Consider the following 24,162-nt stretch of genomic DNA (forward strand, 5'->3'; position numbering starts at 1 on the left):
ACCTGAGGGAACTGGAAATCCAGGAAAAGGTAGAGAGTAGAGCGTCCGTTTCAGTTTCAGCTGTGCAGACACTAACAACCTGAGGGAACTGGAAATCCAGGAAAAGGTAGAGAGTAGAGCGTCCGTTTCAGTTTCAGCTGTGCAGACACTAACAACCTGAGGGAACTGGAAATCCAGGAAAAGGTAGAGAGTAGAGCGTCCGTTTCAGTTTCATGAACACGTGTACAAGAGCCCCAAGGGTGTGTCATCCCCGTGGCTCAAAGCACATCACTCGTTGAATCAGAAGACAGAACCTGGGGTCTTGTGCTGGAGCCCAGAGTTTCAGCACTTACAGATTAAGAAAGGAGAGCATGTTGCTTGTCATGGAGGACACGGATCCCAGACGTGGGCTCCTGGCAATGGGGAGGATCCAGCACCTGTGTGTCGGGTTAATATGGGAACGGGCACAGGGGTCCCTTGTCAAGTCTCACTTTTAAATCCTTTTGTGTATGTCTATATATACATATAACTTTGCAAATTATATACCATTTTCGAAGTTATTAAATTTCCATCTAAAATTCCACAATGATGGAAAGAATAATCAGGATATCTTCTAGCAGCACGGACTCAGCTGCAGCTGACCTTCTGAAATCAGGGGCTTCAAGAAGGGTAGGCTGGGTAGCCAAGGGGTGTAACATAGGTTGGGATCAGTGCCTCATTGATTTTAAAACATACTCATATTTTGTTTCAGTCAGTATTTGCCATCTTTAATCAAGAGGGACCGAAAGAGAAAATTAACACAAAATTCGCAAGAATGATTAAATATTAAATAAATGAATATATTTATATTTTCAAATGATATTTTGTGTCAGTTTGTGGCATTTCCATGTCTGACCTTCTTAAGGCATAAAACTGCACTAAAACATTTTGGGGCACCCTGTGCGGTGGACTGAGTGGCAGTCCCCACGATGGATGTCCGCGTCCTAGTGTCTGGCACCCGGGGATGTCACCTGATATGGCTGAAGTGAATTTCATCTTATGTGGTAACAAGTGTAATTAGGTTAAGGACCTTGAACAGAGAGGCTTATCCTGGATTATCTGGGTGGGCCCTAATACAACCACAGGTGTTCTTATCAAAGAGCGGCAGAGGAAGTTTCGGGAGAGAAAGGCACTGGAGAAAGTGGTGTGAAGCAGACCAGAGGTCAGGACGATGCAGCCACCAGCACCAGAAGCCCAGCGACGCCTGAGCCAGAGAAGCTGGGAGAAGCAGAGGGAGCACGGCCCCGCTAGCACCTTGACGTTGTGTTTCTGGCCTCCAGAGCTGTGAGATAACAGATTCCTGTTGTTGTGAGCCTCCCGGGCCGTGGTGTTCGTTCCAGCGGCCACAGGAAAGCGGTCCAGCCTCGGATGGGCCCCGAAGGAGCTCCTTCTTCCAGCTGAGCAGCTCCTTATACTGCAGCACGCTTGGGCTTTGGGAAGAAAACCATGTCCTAACTCTTTCCAAGTGACATAGCCTGGCCAGACCTGCCTGAGACACAGTGGCCTCTGCACAGCCTGGAGCCGAGCGTGGAGCAGGCGTTAACGATGCGCGCAATTGCAAATATGGGCCGACCTGCCTGAGGTTCTCTGTGCCCAGCAGTGGGCGGCGCCAGAGTGTGGCTGTGTCTACTAAGGACCTCCGGAAAGGGGACCAGGGGGGATGCATTCAACCTGGTGATCAGGCAAGAGGCCTGAGAGACCCTCCTTCCAAATTTGCCGTTGCTTCCAAATTCCCTGTGCTCCCCCCGTCCCCCGTCCGCGTAGCGTCCCCGGCGCCAGGAGGAGGGCTGACCGCCGTGGCCCCGTGTGCCCTGCGAGCCCCGCGCCTCACCTTGATGCAGTGGTAGGTGGCGTTGGTGGCGCAGACCAGATTGAGGTTGGGCCAGCCGTCCAGGTCCGAGTCCTCCCCGCAGATGAGCCCGTCGCCCGCGTAGCCTGTCTGGCACTCGCACTTGTACATGGGGTCGCTGAAGTGGCCCAGGTAGATGCACTCCGCGTGCTTGTGGCAGTTGTGTGTCTTGTCCTTGCATGGGTTTTCGGGCTCACACACCTACGGGGAGAAGGGCTGCGTGGTTAGCGACAGGCAGGACGATGGCTCCGGAGGCGTCGAGGCGGGGCGTCGGGCACCGCAGGTGCCAGCAGGTCCGGTCCCAAGCGGACCGAAGTCCTGAAGTGGGAAGGGCTTTCTGGACACGCACTTGAGGTGCTGTTCGTTCCTGAGGCTCCGTGAGTGACTCAGCCATCGTTTCTGAGCCTCGGCTGCAGCTCACCAAGGGTTGCCGCTAACAGCTGAGAGGTGGCGGCCTGACCCTCACAGGCCCGGCTGAGCACTCAGCCCCGCACCCCGCGCTGAGAGCAGCGGCCGAGCCGTGCAGGTGCTCAGCTTCCCCGGGCCAGCCCCTCCCATGCCTCTCCTGGGCCACGCCACCCCTTCCTCTCCTTCCTCCTGCTGCTTTTCTGAGCTCATCTGATTTTTCCAAAGCCTCTCGCAACACACAAGGAAGGCCGGCCTTGCGTACTTGCTTTTCCGTCTTGGCTGCTTCCAGGCCGACCCCGACGGGCTCGCTCCCTCTGTATCGGGGCGGGCAGGGCAGGCAGTGGAAGCCGGGCTGAGTGTTGACACAGCGAGGCACCTTGCTGGTGGAGAAGCAGATGTCGGGGACCAGGGCACACTGCGGGGACAAGCAGACATGAGAGGCCGCTCCCGACCTCAGGGCGCCCACAGCCCGGGGCGGGGTCACCCACCTCGTCCAGGTCCTCACAGTGGGTGCCATTGCCCAAGAAGCCCACAGGGCAGGAGCCGCATGACCAGGACCCATCGGGGAAGCTGCTGCACTGGGCTCCCGGGAAGCAGGGGTTGGATAAACAGCCATCTGGGTGGGAGAAGGCGGAGCAGAGTTCACCACGCGCCCTGCGCAGCACAGAAGCAAGCCCGCCCTGTGGGCTGTCAAACACTCTGGGATGTCTTTGTCATCAAATTGTGTAGTCAGGAATACTCTGGTGTGATTCTGGATGATCATCAAGAGGCATCATCTCCAAGACCGCATTGCTCAGGTGGACACAGTGCAGCGGTTGCAGAAGCACGTGCACATTATGACTACACGCCACGGGCCACACCACACAACTACCCACACGCCACCTTCCACAACACACAACTGCCTACGCGCCATGTTCCACAACACACAACTACATGCCAGGTGCCACACCACAAACCTACCTACGCGCCACGTTCCGGATCACACAACTACCCACCTGCCACCTTCCACACTACACAACTACCTACACACAATGTTCCAGACCATACAACTACCACGTGCCACCTTCCAGACCACACAACTGCCCATGCACCACCTTCCACAACACACAACTACACCCCGGGTGCCACACTGCACAACTACCTATGCACCATGTTCCAGACCACACAACTACCCATGCGTCACTTTCCACACCATACAAATACCTACGTGCCATGTTCCAGACCACACAGCTGCCCACGCACCACCTTCCACAACACACAACTACACCCCAGGTGCCACACCACACAACTACCTATGTGTCACGTTCCAGACCACACAACTACCCACGCGCCACCTTCCACACTACACAACTACCTACACACCATGTTCCAGACCATACAACTACCACATGCCACCTTCCAGACCACACAACTGCCCATGCACCACCTTCCACAACCCACAGCTACACCCCAGGTGCCACACTGCACAACTACCTATGCACCACATTCCAGACCACACAACTGCCCATGCACCACCTTCCACAACACACAACTACACCCCAGGTGCCACACCACACAACTACCTATGTGTCACGTTCCAGACCACACAACTACCCACGCGCCACCTTCCACACTACACAACTACCTACACACCATGTTCCAGACCATACAACTACCACGTGCCACCTTCCAGACCACACAACTGCCCATGCACCACCTTCCACAACACACAACTACACCCCAGGTGCCACACCACACAACTATGTGCCACGTTCCAGACCACACAACTACCCACACGCCACCTTCCACACTACACAACTACCTACACACCATGTTCCAGACCACACAACTACCATGTGCCACATTCCAGACCACACAACTGCCCACGCACCACCTTCCACAACCCACAACTGCCCACACGTCAGGTGCTATACCACACAACTACCTACATGCCACATTCTAGACCACACAACTACCCATGTACCATGTTCCAGACCATACAACTGCCCACGCACCACCTTCTACAACACATAACTACATGCAAGGTGACACACCACACTACTACCTACACACCACATTCCAGACCACACAACTACCATGTGTCACATTTCACACCACACCGCTGCTCATGCACCATGTTCCACACCGCACAACTACCTACACACCATGTTTCACAACACACAGCTACTCACATGCCACGTTTCACACTACACAACTAACTACATATTCCAGACCACACAACCACCCAGATGCCACAGTCCACACCACACAACCACCCAGATGCCACAGTCCACACCATGCAACTACCCACACACCATGTTCCATACCACACAACTATCTACATGCTAAGTTCCCAGCCACACAACTACCCACATGCCACAGTCCACACCACACAACTATCCACACACCACATTCCACACCACACAACTACCCACATTCCACAGGCCACAGCACACAACTACCCATACACCATATTCCACACCACACAACTACCTACATTCCACAGGCCACACCACACAACTACCCACACTCCACATTCCACGCCACACAACTACCCACACACCACATACCACACCACACAACTGCCCACATTCCACAGGCCACGCCACACAACTGCCCACATTCCACAGGCCACGCCACACAACTACCCACATTCCACAGGCCACGCCACCTGGCATCTTTTTTGTTTTTACATTAGAAATACAGGAGGACTGAAACACAGATGTTAAAAGTAGTTATCTTTGCGTGTGCAACTAAAATTGATTTTTCTTTTCTGTGTTTTTCATCTAGTTTCCCAAAGCGTTTGTGCTTTTCATCAGAATGGAAGCCTGGGTTTCAGTGCCCCCGCTTCCACCCCTCACTCACCCATGGGGCAGCTCCTCTTGTTGCACATCTGACGCTCCTGCACATCCCCCACGCAGGCCTTCCCTCCGTACTGAGGCTCAGGGCTGTTGCAGACCCGGGTGCGCTCCCGGATCCCACCGGCACAGGTGACAGTGCAGGCCGACCATGGGGACCAGGGGCTCCAGCGGCCATCGACTGCGGGGAAAGCCAACCGGGGGGAGCTCAGAGCAAGGCCCGGGGTGGAGAACGTGAGTTGGCTGAGCGAGAGGGAAGAGCAGGTGGGACGTGGTGTTCCCTATGCAGCCCCACAAACTGGTTTCTCCCCAGGTTGGCTGACTACAGGTCAGAGCGTGATCACACCACTACGCCTGCTGCAACGGTGGATTATGGGAGTGATGCAGATGACAGTGTTTCCAATGGCTTTGCTGCGATCTCTTGACCTCCAGAAGACAAATCATACTACCTCTTCTTTTTAATAAAAGAATTTTTTTAATAGAGAGGGTCTCGCTATGTTGCCCAGGCTGCTCTCAAACTCCTGGCCTCAAGCAATCCTCCTGCCCCAGCCTCCCACAGTGCTGGGATTACAGGCGTGAGCCACCGTGCCCGGCCCCACACCACCATTTACACCGAGAAGCTCAGAGCTCCTCACCAAACTGTCCCTCTGCCATGGAGGGTGGCCTCAACTCAGAAGCCTGGCATGACACCGAATGTCCTCATAGGCAGTTCCCATGAGGCGTGAGCACAGCTGAAGGCAATCCCTGCACACCCTCTTTTTCTCAGCGCATCCATGCACTTCCTGAGCCAGGCCTCCCTGGGGAAGCCCTCGATGCTTTGGGCCAAGTGCTCTGTAACTCACACCCTAGTCTGCACAGACGCAGGGAAAGGCTATTTCAGAGAGACACAGTTCTGTGCATCTGCGGCATCCTCTGTCCACACTCACTACTCAGTCCAAACTCACTCCCCGTCCACACTCACTGCCCATCCACACTCACTCAGTCCACACTCACTCACTTCCATCCACACTCACTGCCCATCCACACTCACTGCACATACAACTCACTCCCCCATTCACACACCCTCCCCATCCACACTCACTCCATCCACACTCACTCACTTCCATCCACACTCCCCATCCACACTCACTCCCCCATCCACACTCACTCCCCCATCCACACTCACTCCCCCATCCACACTCTCCCTCCCCCATCCACACTCTCCCTCTGTCCACACTCACTACTCGGACCAAACTCACTCCCCATCCACACTCACTCCCCCATCCACACTCTCCCTCCCCCATCCACACTCTCCCTCCCCCATCCACACTCTCTCCCCATCCACACTCACCATCCACACTCCCATCCACACTCACTCCCCATCCACACTCATTCCCCCATAAACCCCATCCACACTCACTCCCCATCCACACTCACTCCCGATCCACACTCACTCCCCATCCACACTCATTCCCCATCCACACTCATTGCCCTATAAACACCATCCACACTCACTCCCCATCCACACTCACTCCCCATCCACATTCACTCTATCCACACTCACTCCCCATCCACACTCACTCCCCATCCACACTCACTCCCCATCCACACTCATTCCCCCATAAACACCATCCACACTCACTCCCCGTCCACACTCACTCCCATCCACACTCACCATCCACACTCACTCCCATCCACACTCACACCCCATCCACACTCATTCCCCCATAAACACCATCCACACTCACTCCCCATCCACACTCATTCCCCATCCACACTCACTCCATCCACACTCACTCCCGTCCACACTCACTCCCCATCCACACTCACTCCCCATCCACACTCACCATCCACACTCACTCCCATCCACACTCACCATCCACACTCACTCCCATCCACACTCACTCCCCATCCACACTCATTCCCCCATAGACACCATCCACACTCACTCCCCATCCACACTCACTCCCCATCCACACTCATTCCCCCATAGACACCATCCACACTCACTCCCCATCCACATTCACTCTATCCACACTCACTCCCCATCCACACTCACTCCCCATCCACACTCACTCCCCATCCACACTCATTCCCCCATAAACACCATCCACACTCACTCCCCGTCCACACTCACTCCCATCCACACTCACCATCCACACTCACTCCCATCCACACTCACACCCCATCCACACTCATTCCCCCATAAACACCATCCACACTCACTCCCCATCCACACTCATTCCCCATCCACACTCACTCCATCCACACTCACTCCCGTCCACACTCACTCCCCATCCACACTCACTCCCCATCCACACTCACCATCCACACTCACTCCCATCCACACTCACCATCCACACTCACTCCCATCCACACTCACTCCCCATCCACACTCATTCCCCCATAGACACCATCCACACTCACTCCCCATCCACACTCACTCCCCCATCCACACTCAATCCCATGACAGAGCTGCGGTGCTGGCTCATTCTTCCTTTAATTACGGTCTGTCCTGAACCGGAATGAAACGGGGCTATCTCAGAGGAGGTTTGCACTGAGCACAGGTGAGCAGAATTAATCACAAAGGATGGGTTCATTACCAAGCCAGGCCCGGGATGGCAGCCCCCTTTGCTGCTCAGCTGGGGCTGGGCTGGGCTGGAACAGGCCCTGACACCCCGGATCCCAGCTCCAGCTATGGCTGCTCACTGTGAGCCGCCTGCGAGCCCGCCCACCCAGGGCCCTGCCTTCACTGTACTTACTTGGGCATGGGGCGCCCTGGCAGGCTTTGGTCTCCCGGCCACTCCCTTTGCAATTCTTGCCCCCCATCTGGGGCACTGGGGAGTTGCAGAGACGGATGCGTGTGATATTGCCAACTCCACAGGTCACAGAGCATGAAGACCAAGGTGACCAGTGGCTCCAGCCGCCGTCCTGCCGGACTAACACAAGAAGCAGAGAAAGATCAGCCTGTGCCGCCTAGAGGGGTATTTGCCTGTAAGCGGTGTGCCTTATTAACTGAGGAGCATCTCACAGCTGCTGAGGAGAGGGAAGGAGAACCCCTCCCATCAGCTGGCAGAAAGAGCCTCACCTGGCTAGAATCCTTGCAAAGGCCCAGCACCTCGTGAGGGCAGCTCTGTCCCTTGCAAAGGTCCCGATGACTGAGAGAAACGCACCCCACCCCCACAGGCACGCGGGTGTCACCTGCCCGACACTCACTGCGGGTGTCACACTTGCTCAGACTGCAAGCCCGTGTCTGGATGGAGGGCCCCAAGCAGGTGTTGCTGGTGACGTCACAGGACCGGCCTCTCTGCTGGGTCCCAGAGCCACACGTCACGGAGCACTGGGTCCACTCTGCCCACGGAGACCAGCCCTCCTCACCGTCCACCGCTGCCAGAGGAAGCAAACACAGTGGCATCAGGCCCTGCCTCACAGACGTGCCACAGAACAGAACGGGCACGGGGCAGCTGGCGTGGGGCCACAGTTCATGCATCCAGGAATCTGAGGGGCCACTGCCTGGCTGAGGCAGGTGGACATCCCAGTGGCTGGGCCGTGGCTCCGTGGGACCCAAGTTTGTGACCTGCACAGGAGTTCAGGGACTGCCTTTCAAGAGAAGAGCAAAAACGCATTTCTGGGTCTACTGTTAGGGTGCTGAGGGGAGCTAAATCCATGTGTGTCCAGGAAAGTCTTTTAATCGATTTTATAAAATAGCTTGCCAAAGACAGTGTTGAATCTTTTCTACATGAGGTTTCATTAAAGTTACAAAAATGTAACGTATTTCCATTTAACCTCTGTTCGCTGATTTACATAATGTAGTGAAACATTTCAATTATTGGTGAAAATTACAGGTCACTTATTTCCAACTAAACTGAAACAAGCTAATAAAAAGGAGATTCCCTGTAAAGAAATTCTTCATAGGTAATCACAGCTGCTAAATGGGGGGAAAGAGCAACCTGACGCAAGAAATCATTCCCGTGAGGAGAGAAGCCCAGTGAATGCACCATGACTCAGTGTTCTAGAAAGCAGGGAAATGAAAGAAAAGAAAAATGGTCAAGGAGGTCTTTTCCTGGTCATGATGCTCCTGATAACATAAAATGTCTCCTTCTAGCCTAATGTGGGCCCTTTGATTATCAAGATTATATTTTTATGCTTTGCCAGGAGCAATCTGACTTTGTGAATACCTAACAGGCACTTTTACGCATATTGAATTGTTGGTTTTAATTATAAGACTAACTGTATAGGGGATACATTTTCTGCATGTTACAGGCAATAAATTTGAAACTCAGAAAAATCCCATTTTATTCAAAATCACAGAGTGGCAGAGCGTGAGCTCTGAGTCCTTTCATTCTCTGTCCACATCAGAGGTAAGGTGCCCTGAGGATGACACAGCTCTGGGGCCACAGGGACATTCTGGGAATGTTTGGGGGATGGTGACTAGTTTAATTTGGGAGAAGCGTTGCCTGATCTTAGTGCAGCAGCAACTTGGGGTGTGGACCTGAAGCACCTTGCCAATGGCATGGCACTGGGGAGCCACGGATGGCTCAGGAGCTCTGGGTGGGGTCAGCAGAGCTAACTTGGGAAGGGAACTCGGGGCAGGGGTGGGAGGCCGCACAGAGACCTGAGGGCAGCGTTGGGGCCAACTCAGTCTCTTAACGTGCACTGAGTTTCCAGGGTGGCCCAGGAACCCCCAGGGTGTCCACACGTGGTTCCTCTCCATCTCAGGTTCTGTTCCTTGGAATGTATTTCTATCCCTTAGAACATATTCTTCGGATAACAGTCTTTGGTTTTTGTTTGATTTTCTATTGTTTTTCCAGGAGTGTGCGTACAGTGATCACTTGCTGCCATAACACAGTCACAGATCTACGTGTGTTCTCTGACTCTCAGCTGGGGCTCCATCGGGGCCTGCTCTGGGCTCACCTGCGTGACCACTGGGCTTAGCTTCCTCGTCTGAGAAGCATCAGGACTGGCCTTCCCACCCCCGCGTTCCTAGGGCTTCCACACTCCTTTCTGGCCATGAGTCAGTCCTCAGTGGATGACCAGTGGCCTGGGGTGGCCCTCTGATTCTCTCACCTGTACTCAGGGGGCTGAACCTCACTCTTCTCTGCCAAAACCAACCAATGAATAAATAAACAAACAAGCACGGAATTCCTAAAAATGCAGGATGCGCTTGCCGGCTGGCGATACTCACAGTGGAGGCAGGAAGGGCAGCATTCGCCTTCCACGAAGGACGGACTGGCGCAGGTTGCAGGCGGGCAGGTGATTTGGTGGCAAATGGTTTTAAATTTCTACAAGTGAAGAAAGGCATGCATGGAACACTCATTTAAAAGGAGGGGACGTTGGTAAAAGCGCTGAGACTAGAAGGGGTCAACAGAATGGCTGAATGTTTTCCATCCTACGGACCATACATTACAGAGATGTGAAAATAAGGGCATCTTTTTCTCCCATTAGTGCTGACAGCCTAACAAGAACAGGGCCCCCAGATGTCTCTTTGCATCCATTCCATTCCTTTCTCCCTTCACTGAGCAGCAAGGATGCAACAGAGAGCTCCACGCTTCCTGGAAGGAGGGAAGAAAACACGGGCAGCAGGAACTCCTGTTATCTAAGGTAATGCTGAGGCCATTGTCAGCAGAAATAGAGAAACATTAAAAGCTAAATTGTCTGTCTGTAAGACTTCAGGCAGTGGCTTGTATTTCCCCCAAACGTTTCTGCTGAGCCTCAGGCTCTGTTGGAACCGGATGGAATTAAATGCAGAGTCTAGGGCCATGTCTGGCTTCTCTGTTCCTCCTGTTTCTAACCAACTGGTGACGCTGGCCAGGTTGCTCCCCCTCTCTGGGCTCTGGTTGTTTACGTGCAAACAAAGAGGTTGATTCAAGTCATAAATACGGTTCCTGGCCCTTCTGTGGTTGTTACACTGAGATTTCCTCCCATAGCTGAACCAGTTTCACACATCAGCCCCGAACGCTGGCATTTCCAGGCAGTCAAGCTCTGCCAAGTGTCCGATGGTGGCCTCTTCCCCCAAGAGCCGTGTTCTGGGGCCTCACCTTGCAGGTACATGTGGTGCAGCTGTCCACCACCCACGTTTCATTTTCCGCAAAGAACCGGCCATCCTGCCAGCAAGCTGACATGTTCCTTGTCTTAGGAGGGCCACCAATGAGCTCCCAGAGAAACTGGTTATCATTCGACTGGAAAATCAAGTGAAACATTTAAGTACAGACAATAATACTACATATTTAGTCATCATGATTGTGGATGAAAAACAAAGTTCCTCCTTCATTAAAAAGCTCTAAAGTCAAGTAAGACTTGACTCATCCCTGGGTGGAAGTTCCGGAAGTTGTCCTCCATCCTCACGGGGCTTTCTGAGCCACGGCTTCGTCACTGCCTGGGCTTCTGGGACTCCCCATCCACCTGCCTTCCTGGAGAGCGGAAATCGCGTGGCTCACACCACACCTGGACCAGTGCAGAGCAACGCTGGGTCTCCTTCGACTGGGACGCCAGGTGGGACTGGGGTGGGAACGAGGTCCCCAGGCAGCAGCCATAACGACAGGCAGGGATACAGCCAAGCTCCTGCCCTCGCCACCCTCCCTGCCCCGGGCTCCTGCCCTCGACCCCCTCCCTGCCCCGGGCTCCTGCCCTCGCCGCCCTCCCTGCCCTGGGCTCCATCTCCTGGCATCATTTACTTCATGTCCTCTGGGTACGAGTGACAGTCAGCGTCACTGCACCCTGGTTAGCCATGTGGACGTCGTGGGGCACCGTGGCCCGGAGCACCTCATTATGTTCAGTCCCTTTCTCTAAACTGCGAGCTGCCCGTCCTGAGCCCCGCAGGCATCCCTCTCTCTTCCTGGCCGTGCTGTGCTGCTCAAACCCATTTCACTCCTGCCAGCCTCACAGGAACTTCCCGTCCTGCCTCTTCAGCTACGCCAACATGCAGTCCTTTAAATAAAATTATTTTCCTCTGCAGGGGTGGGTGTGTATGTGTGTGTACACTCATACCTACAGATTTACCAAGGAGGTAAATTTCCCAGAATTAAGAATTTATTTTGGAGACTGTGCCCAGGACTGTTTTCCTTGGGAATACTTCCCAAGATCTACCCAACTTCCCTCTAACAATGCTGAATATTGAGCAAGGATCCTGAGGAGCCCGGCAGACACCTCCCCTGTGAACTGTGGGTTTTTACATTAAGCACGAGGCACTGCCAGGGAATGTTGATACCTGCTGAGATGGGCCAGCGGCGGAGCTGCCCGTGCCCTATGACCCCCACAGCCCCCGCGTGAGTACCCACCACTCTCTTGAGGTTCTCGCTGAGCTGGTTCACGAGGACGTGGAGCCCCGAGAGCTCCTGGACCATGTTTCCCAGCTCCTCGCACGAGCGTTCGCACACCTCGGGCCTCCTCTCCGAGCTGGGGCCCACGTACTCGGTGGTGACATGCGGACCCAGGCGCAGCGTCTCTGTGTTTTCACTGATGGCGTTGATCTCAGCTGAGGGCAAGCATAGAAGGGCCGTGAGCATCACGGAGGACGGGGCCAGCGGCAGGGGCTGGGAACACAGGGAGGATGACCCGCCCTGGCTCCCGGAGGGGCCTAGTGCTGGGAGACACCAGGCGGAGGACTGGGCCAGCAGCAGAGGCCAGGACCACAGGGAGGACCATCTGCCCTGGCTCCCAGAGCGGCCTGGTGCTGGGTGACACCAGGAACAGCAGGGACAGGGGAAGGCGGCTATTTCCCATGCTGCCACATGTCACAGAAGGAGCAGAGCAGAAATTAGCTCAGGAGTGGGGAGACGCATCAGCATAGGAGAGGCCTGCACAGTCCAAACGCAGGAGCACCAGTGGCCACGCATGTCACTCAGACCCAGGTCCCCTCTTTGCAAAGCTTCCGACCACAAATCTGCTTCTTGAACACATCCCCCGTATGTTCTGACGGCTCCTCTCGACTCTTCATCCTTTTTTTTCATCCCCAAACACCCTTTCTTATGGCTCCTTGCTCTGCTTTAAAGAAAATTCACTATCCTCTTGCTCAAACAGCCAGTCCCCTCGAGACTGTGCCTTGCTCCTCCTGGCCTTCCCACCTTCCCACTGCTCCTAACTTCCCACCTTCCCACCGCTCCCACATTCCCACCTTCCCACCTTTCCACCTTCCCACCGCCCCCACATTCCCACCTTCCCACCACTCCCACCTTCCCACCTTCCCACCTTCCCACCACTCCTACCTTCCCACCTTCCCACCACTCCCACCTTCCCACATTCCCACCTTCCCACCTTCCCACCGCTCCCACCTTCCCACCTTCCCATCTTCCCACCTTCCCACCACTCCCACCTTCCCACCTTCCCACCGCTCTCACCTTCCCACCTTCCCACCTTCCCACCACTCCCACCTTCCCACCGCTCCCACCTTCCCACCTTCCCATCTTCCCACCTTCCCACCACTTCCACCTTCCCACCGCTCCCATCTTCCCACCTTCCCACCACTCCCACCTTCCCACCTTCCCACCTTCCCACCTTCCCACCACTCCCACCTTCCCACCTTCCCACCGCTCCCACCTTCCCACCTTCCTACTGCTCCCACCTTCCCACTTTCCCACATTCCCACCTTCCCACCTTCCCACCTTGCCACTGCTCCCACCTTCCCACATTCCCACCTCCCCACATTCCCACCTTCCCACCACTCCCACCTTCCCACCTTCCCACTGCTCCCACCTTCCCACCTTCCCACCTTCCCACCAGTCCTACCTTCCCACCTTCCCACCGCTCCCACCTTCCCACTTTCCCACGGCTCCCACCTTCCCACGGCTCCCACCTTCCCACCACTCCCACCTTCCCACCTTCCCACCTTCCCACCACTCCCACCTTTCCACATTCCCACCACTCCCTCTGAAGCCCTAGATTGTGGGACCTGGGTGGGTATGGCAAGTAATTTACAAATTGACCTGAGGCGAGTCAGGGACGGAGGCGGGGTCCAGTCCTCAGGTCAGCAGGGCCTGCGCGGCTGCAGTCGGGGCCCAGGCTCTAGGCCGGAGCTCACCTCACCCCCATCTAGGACCCTGCTCCCTCTCAGGGGTGAAGATCCCATCTTTGAAATGCCTGACTTCTCTCGGACAGTCCATTATTGAGGAAAGACTTAGACATTTTACAGCGCTGTCAGGCATTCCGTGATTGAGTTTTTAATCACTTGGTTATAAACTGTGCTACAATTCATACTAAGCTTAGAAGCTTCCGCTCGGATTCATGTTGCCCATAACCATGTACAATCAGGTCAATATCAACATATTAATAGAGACAAAGAAACCACCCTGAGTGGATTTTACCCAGCACACTAATCTTTAACTAACCTAGGGTATTTGTTTTTCATTCCTCTAAAAGTTAAAGAAAAGACCACATATATCTTTGCTTCTGCTCTGGCTCTGACAGGAATGTAGTTTTACCTGGTAGTAAAACCTTCCAGCTAACTTGCATTTCTCCAGGCTTCTGCCAATATTCTCAGTTGTAAAATAATAATGGCTCAGCCTCTTCACAAGGTTACTCTCACTTTTAACAAATAGTGAAAAAGGGGATGTCATTACCAAGAACCAATCCATGAACTAGCTGTTTGTATAAGACCAATTTTCCTTAAGTCTGACATAACCAGTGAAGAAGAAGTCTTTGTTGTGTTGTCAAAGATCTCCAAATGGGACATTGGCATCCACCTGGCTTTGAGTAGACTAACTCATGGGTGATTGCCACATATGGTCAGGTAGATATATGTATATAGATCCATACTTATTCTACACATCTGGAGATAACAGATCTAGATTTCTCTGTAAGTGTTTTGTTTTTGTTTTTTTGGAAGATCTAAGAGTTTCCCGTAAGTTTTAAAGGTTTGCTTTTGATAGTTCCAGGGATTATTGACTTGTACCTGTGAGCCTAGGAAATACCTGCTGAAGGAGGCTGCACCTACTAGGGTGTATGCTGGTAACACACACACACACACACACACACACACACACACACAAGGTGTTTGCTCACATAGAGGTGTAAGTCATGTTTGTCATAGTAGGTTAGTTTTACTCACTGACCATTATGACAACTGACTCAACATGCCATGGTCAACCTTAGCTCTAGTTTAACTGAACCCACGTGAAATTATAGTACAAACATGTGATTAGGAACACCGCGAAGGGTATATTTTCTTTCACACAAAGAATATTTGCATATATGTTTTGTTTATAAAAACAATATTTTTCTATATTAGTGAAAATACACACGCACACACACACACGTATACATAGAAATATATCAGACTGAAAAAACATTATTGCAACAAAAAGTACCCAAAAGCCCCACAGCCAACTGCACCCCAGGAGCCCCAAGAAGAGCACTGCTTCATGAAGCTGAGGCCCTGGCATGCAGAGTGCTGGAGCCAAGATAACTCCGCTGTGCTGCAAATCACCCCTCAGGTAACAGGCACAGTGAGGGTCGTGGTGGGGGTGACAGTTGGAGCTGGAATGAGGGTTGATGTTAGAACACCCTTCTCCCTGCATTGATGATCAAATGTCTCCTTGTTCTCCTTCCTCACAGGACGTGCACAATGACCAGGACCTGCAAAGTGTAACTGAAGAGTGGGCTACGCACCCCGGTTCTGAAGTAGGCGGTGGGATCACAGAGTCATTGTGCATCAAAGATACCAAATCCCATATATTCCTGATGTATAGATTCATGACATAACAGTTTACACTTGTCATAATTTGGAATTGAGATGGCCTGGCCTTCATGTGCGCACAGCCACACCGTGTGGCAGACGTGAGCTCCGCTTTGAGGCTGTCAGACCCAGGCAGCGGCCCTGCTCCCTGCTGACTGGGGAGCTCAACATGGCAGCCACACAGCACTGCCTTGGGTGCCAGCCTTCATCTTTGTAAAATGAAGAAAGTGAAAGTGCCCATCTCACGTAGTCATTCTGAAGATTAAATGATGTACGGCATTCAATGAACCTGTCATAGTGACCTTCAGAATTAAATGCTCAAGAAAATATTGGAAAGTGTGCTTGGAAATATGATTCACAATTGTAACTAACAGAAAAGATGAGATCATCTGTCAATGATTTAAGTAGCATAGATTTCCATCATATGATGGAGTCAACAACTATGAACAGTATAAGAAAACTTCTAGGCCGGGCGCGGTGGCTCACACCTGTAATCCCAGCACTTTGGGAGGCCAAGGCTGGCGGATCATGAGGTCAGGAGATCGAGACCATCCTGGCTAACACGCTGAAACCCCGTCTCTACTAAAAATACAAAAAATTAGCCGGGTGTGGTGGTGGGTGCCTGTAGTCCCAGCTACTCGGGAGGCTGAGGCAGAAGAATGGCGTGAAGCCAGGAGGCAGAGCTTGCAGTGAGCCCAGATCGCACCACTGCACTCCAGCCTGAGTGACAGAGCGAGACTCTGGCTCAAAAAAAAAAAAAAGAAAACTTCTATGAGTCAAGTTCGACAAATATCTATGACTTTCCTTAGGCAGAAAAGCATCACACATTAATATACTGGAAAAGTTGTCTATATTTCAACTCATATTAAATTACCAGCTATTTATATTTTGTCTTCTATAATAAAATTATTTGGATTATTAAAATCTACTTAAAATTAACTGTTTAATCAATTTATCATTTTCAGATATCAACATGTCTAAGTTGACCAGCTAAGTCACTCAAAGACAATAGTGGTAGTTACCCAAATATTTTTACTTAAATTTTTACAAGCATGCATGCACACACATACACACACACACACACCATGTCACAATAGAAATCCATCCAAGCCAGTATATAAAATGTATTTTTCACAACACACCTACCTCCCTGGCCTTGCTGGCAACCCTTCTTGCTTAGAATATCTTCCACAGAGTTTTCAAACACTAGGTGGACGTTCTGAAGCAAACCCTGTGAGTACACACAAGCAGAAAAATAGAGCAACAGATAAACATCCAATGTTTGATGCCAAGCTAACTGACATTCTAAAAATACAAGTTGGAATCTTCAAGTAGTGAGAGTATTTCCTTCTACGTAGCAGGTTTGCAATCTCTTTATAATCAGTTTTTCTGCATATAGTACTTTTGAAATTTTGTTTTTAAGCATGACACAAGAAATGGAAGTGTAATGTAAGAAATCTACCTAGAAGAAGGAAATGTTTCATAAATAAGAGTGAGATGGCCCTTGGAGAGGTGTGGCCTGCTGTGTGTTCTGGGCATGTTCCCATGGACGTTCAAGGCCATCCGTTCCTTGCAAGTCACTCATGATTAGCGAGTTTCTGCATTGGGCAAAGGGGCTCACGGAGTCCCACTGGTCCTCCCAGAGACACAGACCCTGGGCCTGCAGGAGCACCTTCCGCAGCTGAGTTACGACGGGGCTGGGCCAGTCCTATATGGTATGGAACTCCTGGACACCCATGAGAAATTGACTCAACAACAAGCTATGCATCTCTAGGCCTTTTACTCAAATTACTGAGTTTAACCATGTACTTATTTCCAAGGCCCTACACGTCCGGGAGGGAGCAATGTACCATACACCATTGTGATTCTAAAGACCTGCAGTTTAAGATTCATTTCCAAACATATTTTAACCAAAATGGACATGAAACCATTCCCTCATAAATCACCAGCCCTTTCCCTTGGAAAAGGGCACCTGCTGCTTTGCTCTCCCATCATTTCGCTACTAAAGCAAACATTTAGGAGTGGTTTTGGTTGTGATCAAAAGAGTCTGGGATTGCTAGAAACATTTGAATAGGGTTGATTCCTTGATCATCAAACCAGCCTCAATCTCAACTGATGATAATTAGTGCAGTTAGGGAAGCACACCTGGGGCAGCCCTCTCTGATTAATCGTGGCTTAGAAAGGCATGCGTTGTTGTGTGTGTATGCGCTTGTATGTGGTGTTTGCATGTGAAAGGGTGAGTGCCTGTGTGAAAGTATGTATGTGCTGACAACTGCCTGTGGCTCTGCATGCACTGTGCGTGCACGTGTGCCTGTTTGTATACACATGTGTGATGGATGTATGTGCATGCATGAGTTTGCATGAGGTGTTTGTGTGTATGTATATGTGTGTATGAGTGTGTGTGCATTTGTGCATGTGTATGTGTGTGTACATGTGTGGTTCTGTGTGTGCATCTATATGATGTTCGTGTGTTTATGTGTGGGGGGATGTGAGAGTGTATGTATGGTGTTTATGTGTGTAGGTATGTAAATGTGATGTGTGTGACTGTGTATGGTACTTTTGTGCACGTGTGTATGTGTGTGTTCACATGTGTGTGGTGTGTGTGCATTGCATGGCTGTGTGTGGTGTGTGCACACCTGTTTTGTGCACACATGTATAAGTGCTTACATATGGTTGTGTGCACATGTGCATGCATGAGAGTGTGTTCACATGTATGTGTGTGGTGTGTGTGTGCATGTGTGGTATGTGCACACGTCTGTGAATGTGAGTGTATGCATGGTGTTTATTTGTGTATGTGCATGGGTGCCCACGTACGGTGTGTGCACGTGTGTGCATGTGTGTGTTCACATGTATGTCTGTGTGGTGTGCATGTGTGCACATGAGTGTATGAATGGTGTTTATGTGCGTCTGCATGTGCGTGCCCATGTATGGTTTGTGTGCACATGGGCATGCATATGTGAGGGTGTGTTCACATGCATGTGTATGTGGTGAGGTGTGTGTGCGCCTGTCTGTGTGTGTGTTGTGTGGTGTGTGCACATGTGTGATGTATATACATATGCGAGTGTGAGTGCATATGCAGTGTTTGTGTATATGTCTTTGGATGTGTGTTCATGTGTTTGTGTGCATGTGTGTTTGTGTGTGTGTGTGGTGTGTGTGTGCATGTGTGCACATGCCTGTGGCTGCATGTGGTGTGCAGTGTGTGCATGTGCATGTGGTGTGTGCATGCATGTGTGTGAGCACGTGCGGGGATGTGCAGTGTGCTTCTCTAAGGCCAGGCTCTGCCTGCTCAAGCATCGCATCACCAGACGCACTAGCAGATCAGTTCCCAGCTAAGCTCTTTCCTCCCTCACGGCGGCCACCTCCCTGCAGAGCGTACCCTGAAGTGACTCTCTCTGGCAGAGCCTTTGGCCACGTACATCCGGCTCTTTTCCGCCTGCAGGTGCTCGTAGAAGGGCTCGTCCAGAGCGAAGCTGTCTATGAGGTCGCAGCCCACGTGCAAGCTGTAGGTCTCGCCAGCCACCTGCACGGTGACGTTCTTCCACTGCGAGTCAGCCAGGCCGACGTCCTCCAGAGAGACCACGTGCCGGGTGCCGTCAATCCAGTAGGTGAGATCCAGCGTGTCCGCGGGGCCATTGGAGACGATCTCGAACTGCCTCTGGGAGAGACCGGGGCCCTCCAGAGCCAACAGCGTGCCCCTGGACTTGCCGTCCTGCTTGAGCTGGGCCGTGAGGAAGAAGCCCTCCTTCTGCTGCATGATCTTGGTGATCTTGCTGAGGTCATCTGCGTTCACCGGTGGGATGTAGTCAAAGCGCACGAAGCGGTAAGCCGGCACGCCGGGGTCGGGCCCGCGGAACTGCTTGGCGCCAATGGTCTTGCGGTTGATGTTGCTGATACTGAAAAGGTCGAAGGTCGTGTCTTTGTCCTGGTGACCAGCTGCAAAGGGAACCGCAGTGGAGAAGGGTGACGTAGGGGAAGAGGGCGAGGTTGGCCTGACCCAGGGTGACAAACCAGAACCTCGCGTGTAAGGAAATTAACGAGGCCTCCCAATATCCCGCAGCTTCTCTCCCTGTTTTATAGGAATGCTGGAGCCACCTCTGATGAAAAGCCACTATCCTCCGTGCCAGTGCCGCTACTCAGAGTGTGGGCCCAAAGCAGCTGCGGGTCTGTGGGGTCAGTTTCTGCCCCTGGCTGGTCGAGGAGCGTGTGCCAGAAGGTAAATCGGTGGAGACAGGCGGCGCCCTGTCCGTTCAGCTGGCCCTTTGCATAGCCCGACCTTCTTGGTGAGGGAATCCCGGCCTCGCTTGACATCCTGGCACATGTCCCAGGTCACTCTGTCTGGCTCTTCCATCTCAGATCTGAGGCTGAAAAGCAGCCATCCTGTCTACCAGTTGATTGCTCAGGAAAAAACCAAATAAATGAATAAACTGGGAAAGACATGGATCTTTAGCCTTGCTATTGATAGAGTGTCAGAAAGCAGCTAAATCTTATGTTGCTTTCTTGTTGAGATCAACCGCCTAAAACCAGTTATGTCAGCAGGTTGTTATTTTGTAAAAATGTATTCTCCAACTCTTAATGCACCCTGTGGGTAAGGATCTGAAAGAGTGGTCAGTATCAAGTATAGAAACAAATGGTTTTAAGTCACCACCTAAGCTATTGGCAAGAAAAGTGATCAGATCTCACGAAAATCATAACAGTTTAAATAATTCAAAGCCAGGCGTGGTGGCTCACACCTGTAATCCCAGCACTTTGGGAGGCCGAGGCAGGCGGATCATGAGGTCAGGAGACGGAGACCATCATGGCTAACACGGTGAAACCCCGTCTCTATTAAAAATACAAAAAATTAGCCAGGCATGGTTGTGGGCGCTCGTAGTCCCAGCTACTGGGGAGGCTGAGGCAGGAGAATGGCGTGAACCCGGGAGGCAGAGCTTGCAGTGACCCCAGATCACGCCACTGCACTCCAGCCTGGGTGACAGAGCAGGACTCCGTCCCAGAAAAAAAGAAAAGTAATACACTGAATGGAAAGTTTAAACAAAGCCTTCCTTTTCATCTAATATTTAGCAAATTAGAACAGGATAATACACAGGGTTGCTGATAGAAGTGGGCATTGGACCACTTTCCATAGAGTTACTTGGCAAGAATTAAAAGCTTTGATTCAGCAATTCTAATTTTGTAACCTATCCAAACGATATAACCACAAATGCTACTTAAGATTTATCCACGTCAATATTTTTTGTGTCATCATTTATGCTAATGAAAATAAACCAATCTAAGTGGGAATTGATTGAAAAAGATCAGGCTTTATCTGTGATGAAATATTATGTGGTCATTAAAAATCATACTGTAGAAAAGTAAACACATGGGAAAATATTTAAAGGAGGAAGAAAGTGGAGCAAAAAGAATTCAACAAACACCAAATACTTGCAGTGTTGTGAACATTCTCTATAGAAAAAAGGATAAACTGTACAACTCTAGGTGGAATCGCATTTTTCTCTAACACCTGAATTTTCCAGAGATAAATTATCTCATGTCATATTGGCTCAGAAGTAAGTTACTATTTGATTTATAAAGGAGCTAGAAGGTCCTCACGGGTAAGACTGTCCAACCACACACTTTATTTTGTCATCTCTCCCCTTGCAGCTAAGCCACATCTCACAAGCCAGAGAGAGACCACAGGCTCTGAGGACACTCACCTTGCGTGCTGGGCCACACCCACAGAGCCAGCAGGACCAGCCTCCAGACCATCCTGCCTCCTGCAGCTGAGCTCCTGGGAATACAGGAAACCCTTGTTAGTGATGAGTCCACAGCTGCAACCCTGCCTGTGAGCGAGACTGGCCCAGTGACTCACATGACCATTGAGAAACAGTTTGCATATAAAACTCAGCACCAACTGGATTTGTGGCAAACTGAGAGCGAAGGAGGAAATTTACTCTTCAAGCAGGATTCTTCTAACTATAACTAAGATTTGTTGGGCTAGCATTTGCCGGCACTGTGCTCTTCACGTTCTAAATATTCCTATTATTTCATCTTCATAACAGCCTGGGAGGTAAGTGGTGCTCTAATTGTCCTCATTTTACAGATGAGCAAATGGAAGATGGGCAAGTTCAGCGCTTGCCTGGAGTAATTCTGTTCATACGACTCGTAGACAGCACTTAGATGTAGAAAGTTTGAATTTAGAAAAATCTCCAGCCTGACAAAAATAATCTGTGAACGCATTTTGTGTAAATATCCAGCAAAAAACAGTTATGCATAACCTAATTAAATAGAATGAATATCAACTGTAAAAAAAAGTTACAAATAAACTTAATTTGGTGAATTATACTTACAAAAAAACAGAACACTTGACTTAGCCATCATTTTGACCCTGCCTCTTTATTTCCCTGCAGGCCTGTTTTTCCATTCTTGGGGATTTTAAGTTGGCACAGCTCAGTGGAGGCTGGCCCCGAAGTCAGGAGATGTGGTCCAAAGCCCGGCTGGGCGATTAACCCTGTGGATCTCAGCTTCTCCTCTCCTGGGCGAGCATGAGCCTGAGGGTCCCAGGGCTCCCCAGGTCCCTTCCAGCAATTGGTCACACCCTGCTCTAGGTTGAAGGGAAGACTGAGACCCCAGTTCTTCCCATATTTAGAATATCAAAGGCCGTTAACTTCTCATTGTTAATCCAAGGACTCTCCCTCTCCAGAAACAACATTTGGTAACCTGGAAATCCTCACCTTCCAGGAATAGAGAAACATTCCTCAGAAGAAGAGAAATGCTTGGCAGCACCTGCAGACCCCCCACCCATCTGCTCCTGGGACCCCCCCCCCAAAACCATCTGCTCCCCACAGTGCCACCCCAGGGGTCCTTGGTGATTGTTTCATCTGTCCTGGCTCCGGAAGCAGCACGGCCTGCGGCCGGAGTCAGCACCAGGCTGAGCAATGCTGAGCACCAGCTGTGCAACCTAGGGAAACTTACTTAACTTCTCTGCCTCAGTTTCCTCATCCGTAGAATGAAACGTAGCGTCATGTAAAATGCCCACCTCATCGGGTTGTCATGAGAGATGAATTCGGCAAATGAAACTTCACCAGGGGCTGACTTAGCCCAGCGAGCCACAGGCATGGGTTACCGGAGCAGAATGTGCCTCTGGGTCTGGGGTGCTTTCTACTCTAACTGCCCGAGGCAGCTGCAGTAATAATGGTGGTGCTGATAGGGCCTTTCTGTGGAGCTCTTAAGAGGGTTTAATGACAGGAGCGAACACTTGGCCACGAGCTTAGAACAGTACCTGCACGCAGTAAGCACCACAGAACGGTGTTAGAATACGCAGCTCGGGTACAGCCTTGGCAGGCTCTTCCCACCTCCCCACCTCATCAGCCCACACTGCCGGGTACGTCGCAGTCCCCTAAGGACAGCTGTGTGGGGCAGGGCCAGCCAAAAACAGGATGGTAAATGCGAAAGTTCTGGATGCCCAGCTTCATAAGGACAGGTTAGAAAAACGAAATCAAACTCCTTTGAGGAAACCAGATCCTACTGTCTCTGCCTTGAGGTAGATTCTTACAAGAGCAGGAGGCTAACAAAGCATCCCCTGCTGCGGATTGTCAAAGGACAGTGAGGCTCCATCCCACAGGAAGGATGAGCAGCCAGGCTACCTGGCCTCAGCCCATCCAGGGACACCGGGCAGGGATGGAGCCACGGATGAGCCAGTGCCGCTCACCCCTGCCCCAGCCTCTGCATGCCACACATCCACGTTTATGCTTGTGTTTTTCCAAAAAAAAAGATTTCAGTGCCTGTCTGCAGCAGAATGTAGTTTGAATTTGCAAAGGTCTTTTAAAACTCTTTTCGTATGAACAATCAAAGTAAAAGATAGCTTTGCAGAGAGCTAATTGTTTACCGGCCGCCCACCACCAACAGCAGTCCGATTAAACACCAGACTCCTGGGTGCTCAGCTCCCAGTCCTGGGCAGCCAAACCCACCTTCCTTAAGTGGTAGCCAGGCAACCTGCCAGCTCACTTTTCATATGCAAACTGCCCCAAGACTGTTAAAAGTCGCTGTGTGTCCCGGCAGTCACAGGATTTTCCATAGACTTACCACAAATACTCTCTAGTTATGTTCAAAACCACTTTTCAGCTGCTAACAATGTTAACAATCAGAGTCTCTCTCTAATCTACTAATAATGTTAACGATCAGAGTCTCTCTCTAATCTACTAATAATGATGTTAACAATCAGAGTCTCTCTCTAATCTCCAGTTACTTTTCAGATATTCCGGGAGTTGTTTCTAATTCTCTCCTCAATAACAAACTCTCATGTGGAATCTTCTTCTTCGGAAGCTGAAAACATAAAGCGTTTACCCGGGTTCCCAGGCAGGTATACGCATTAAAACAGCAGCAGCCACAACCCTCAGAGAGGAAGGGGTGCCCGGCTGGTGAAAGCA

General features: G+C 51.3%; 1 protein-coding gene across 1 annotated transcript in view; it reads right to left on the reverse strand.

Annotated features, from left to right (window-relative positions):
* Window positions 1–24,162, reverse strand: part of THBS2 (thrombospondin 2) — a 39,359-nt gene that overhangs the window by 14,498 nt on the left and 699 nt on the right. The window contains exons 3-14 of the mRNA XM_019030006.4: window positions 21,451–21,524; window positions 19,137–19,693; window positions 16,907–16,991; window positions 12,369–12,565; window positions 11,130–11,270; window positions 10,277–10,373; window positions 8,308–8,478; window positions 7,854–8,030; window positions 5,120–5,293; window positions 2,764–2,891; window positions 2,538–2,690; window positions 1,850–2,068 (exon numbers count right to left, since the gene is read on the reverse strand). Coding sequence (XP_018885551.1) covers window positions 1,850–2,068; window positions 2,538–2,690; window positions 2,764–2,891; window positions 5,120–5,293; window positions 7,854–8,030; window positions 8,308–8,478; window positions 10,277–10,373; window positions 11,130–11,270; window positions 12,369–12,565; window positions 16,907–16,991; window positions 19,137–19,693; window positions 21,451–21,502 — 2,151 coding nt within the window. The 5' untranslated portion in view covers window positions 21,503–21,524. The remainder of the gene's footprint in view (window positions 1–1,849; window positions 2,069–2,537; window positions 2,691–2,763; window positions 2,892–5,119; window positions 5,294–7,853; window positions 8,031–8,307; window positions 8,479–10,276; window positions 10,374–11,129; window positions 11,271–12,368; window positions 12,566–16,906; window positions 16,992–19,136; window positions 19,694–21,450; window positions 21,525–24,162) is intronic.

Source organism: Gorilla gorilla, chromosome 5 (genome assembly GCF_029281585.2).
Source record: "Gorilla gorilla gorilla isolate KB3781 chromosome 5, NHGRI_mGorGor1-v2.1_pri, whole genome shotgun sequence".
Lineage (NCBI taxonomy): Eukaryota > Metazoa > Chordata > Mammalia > Primates > Hominidae > Gorilla > Gorilla gorilla.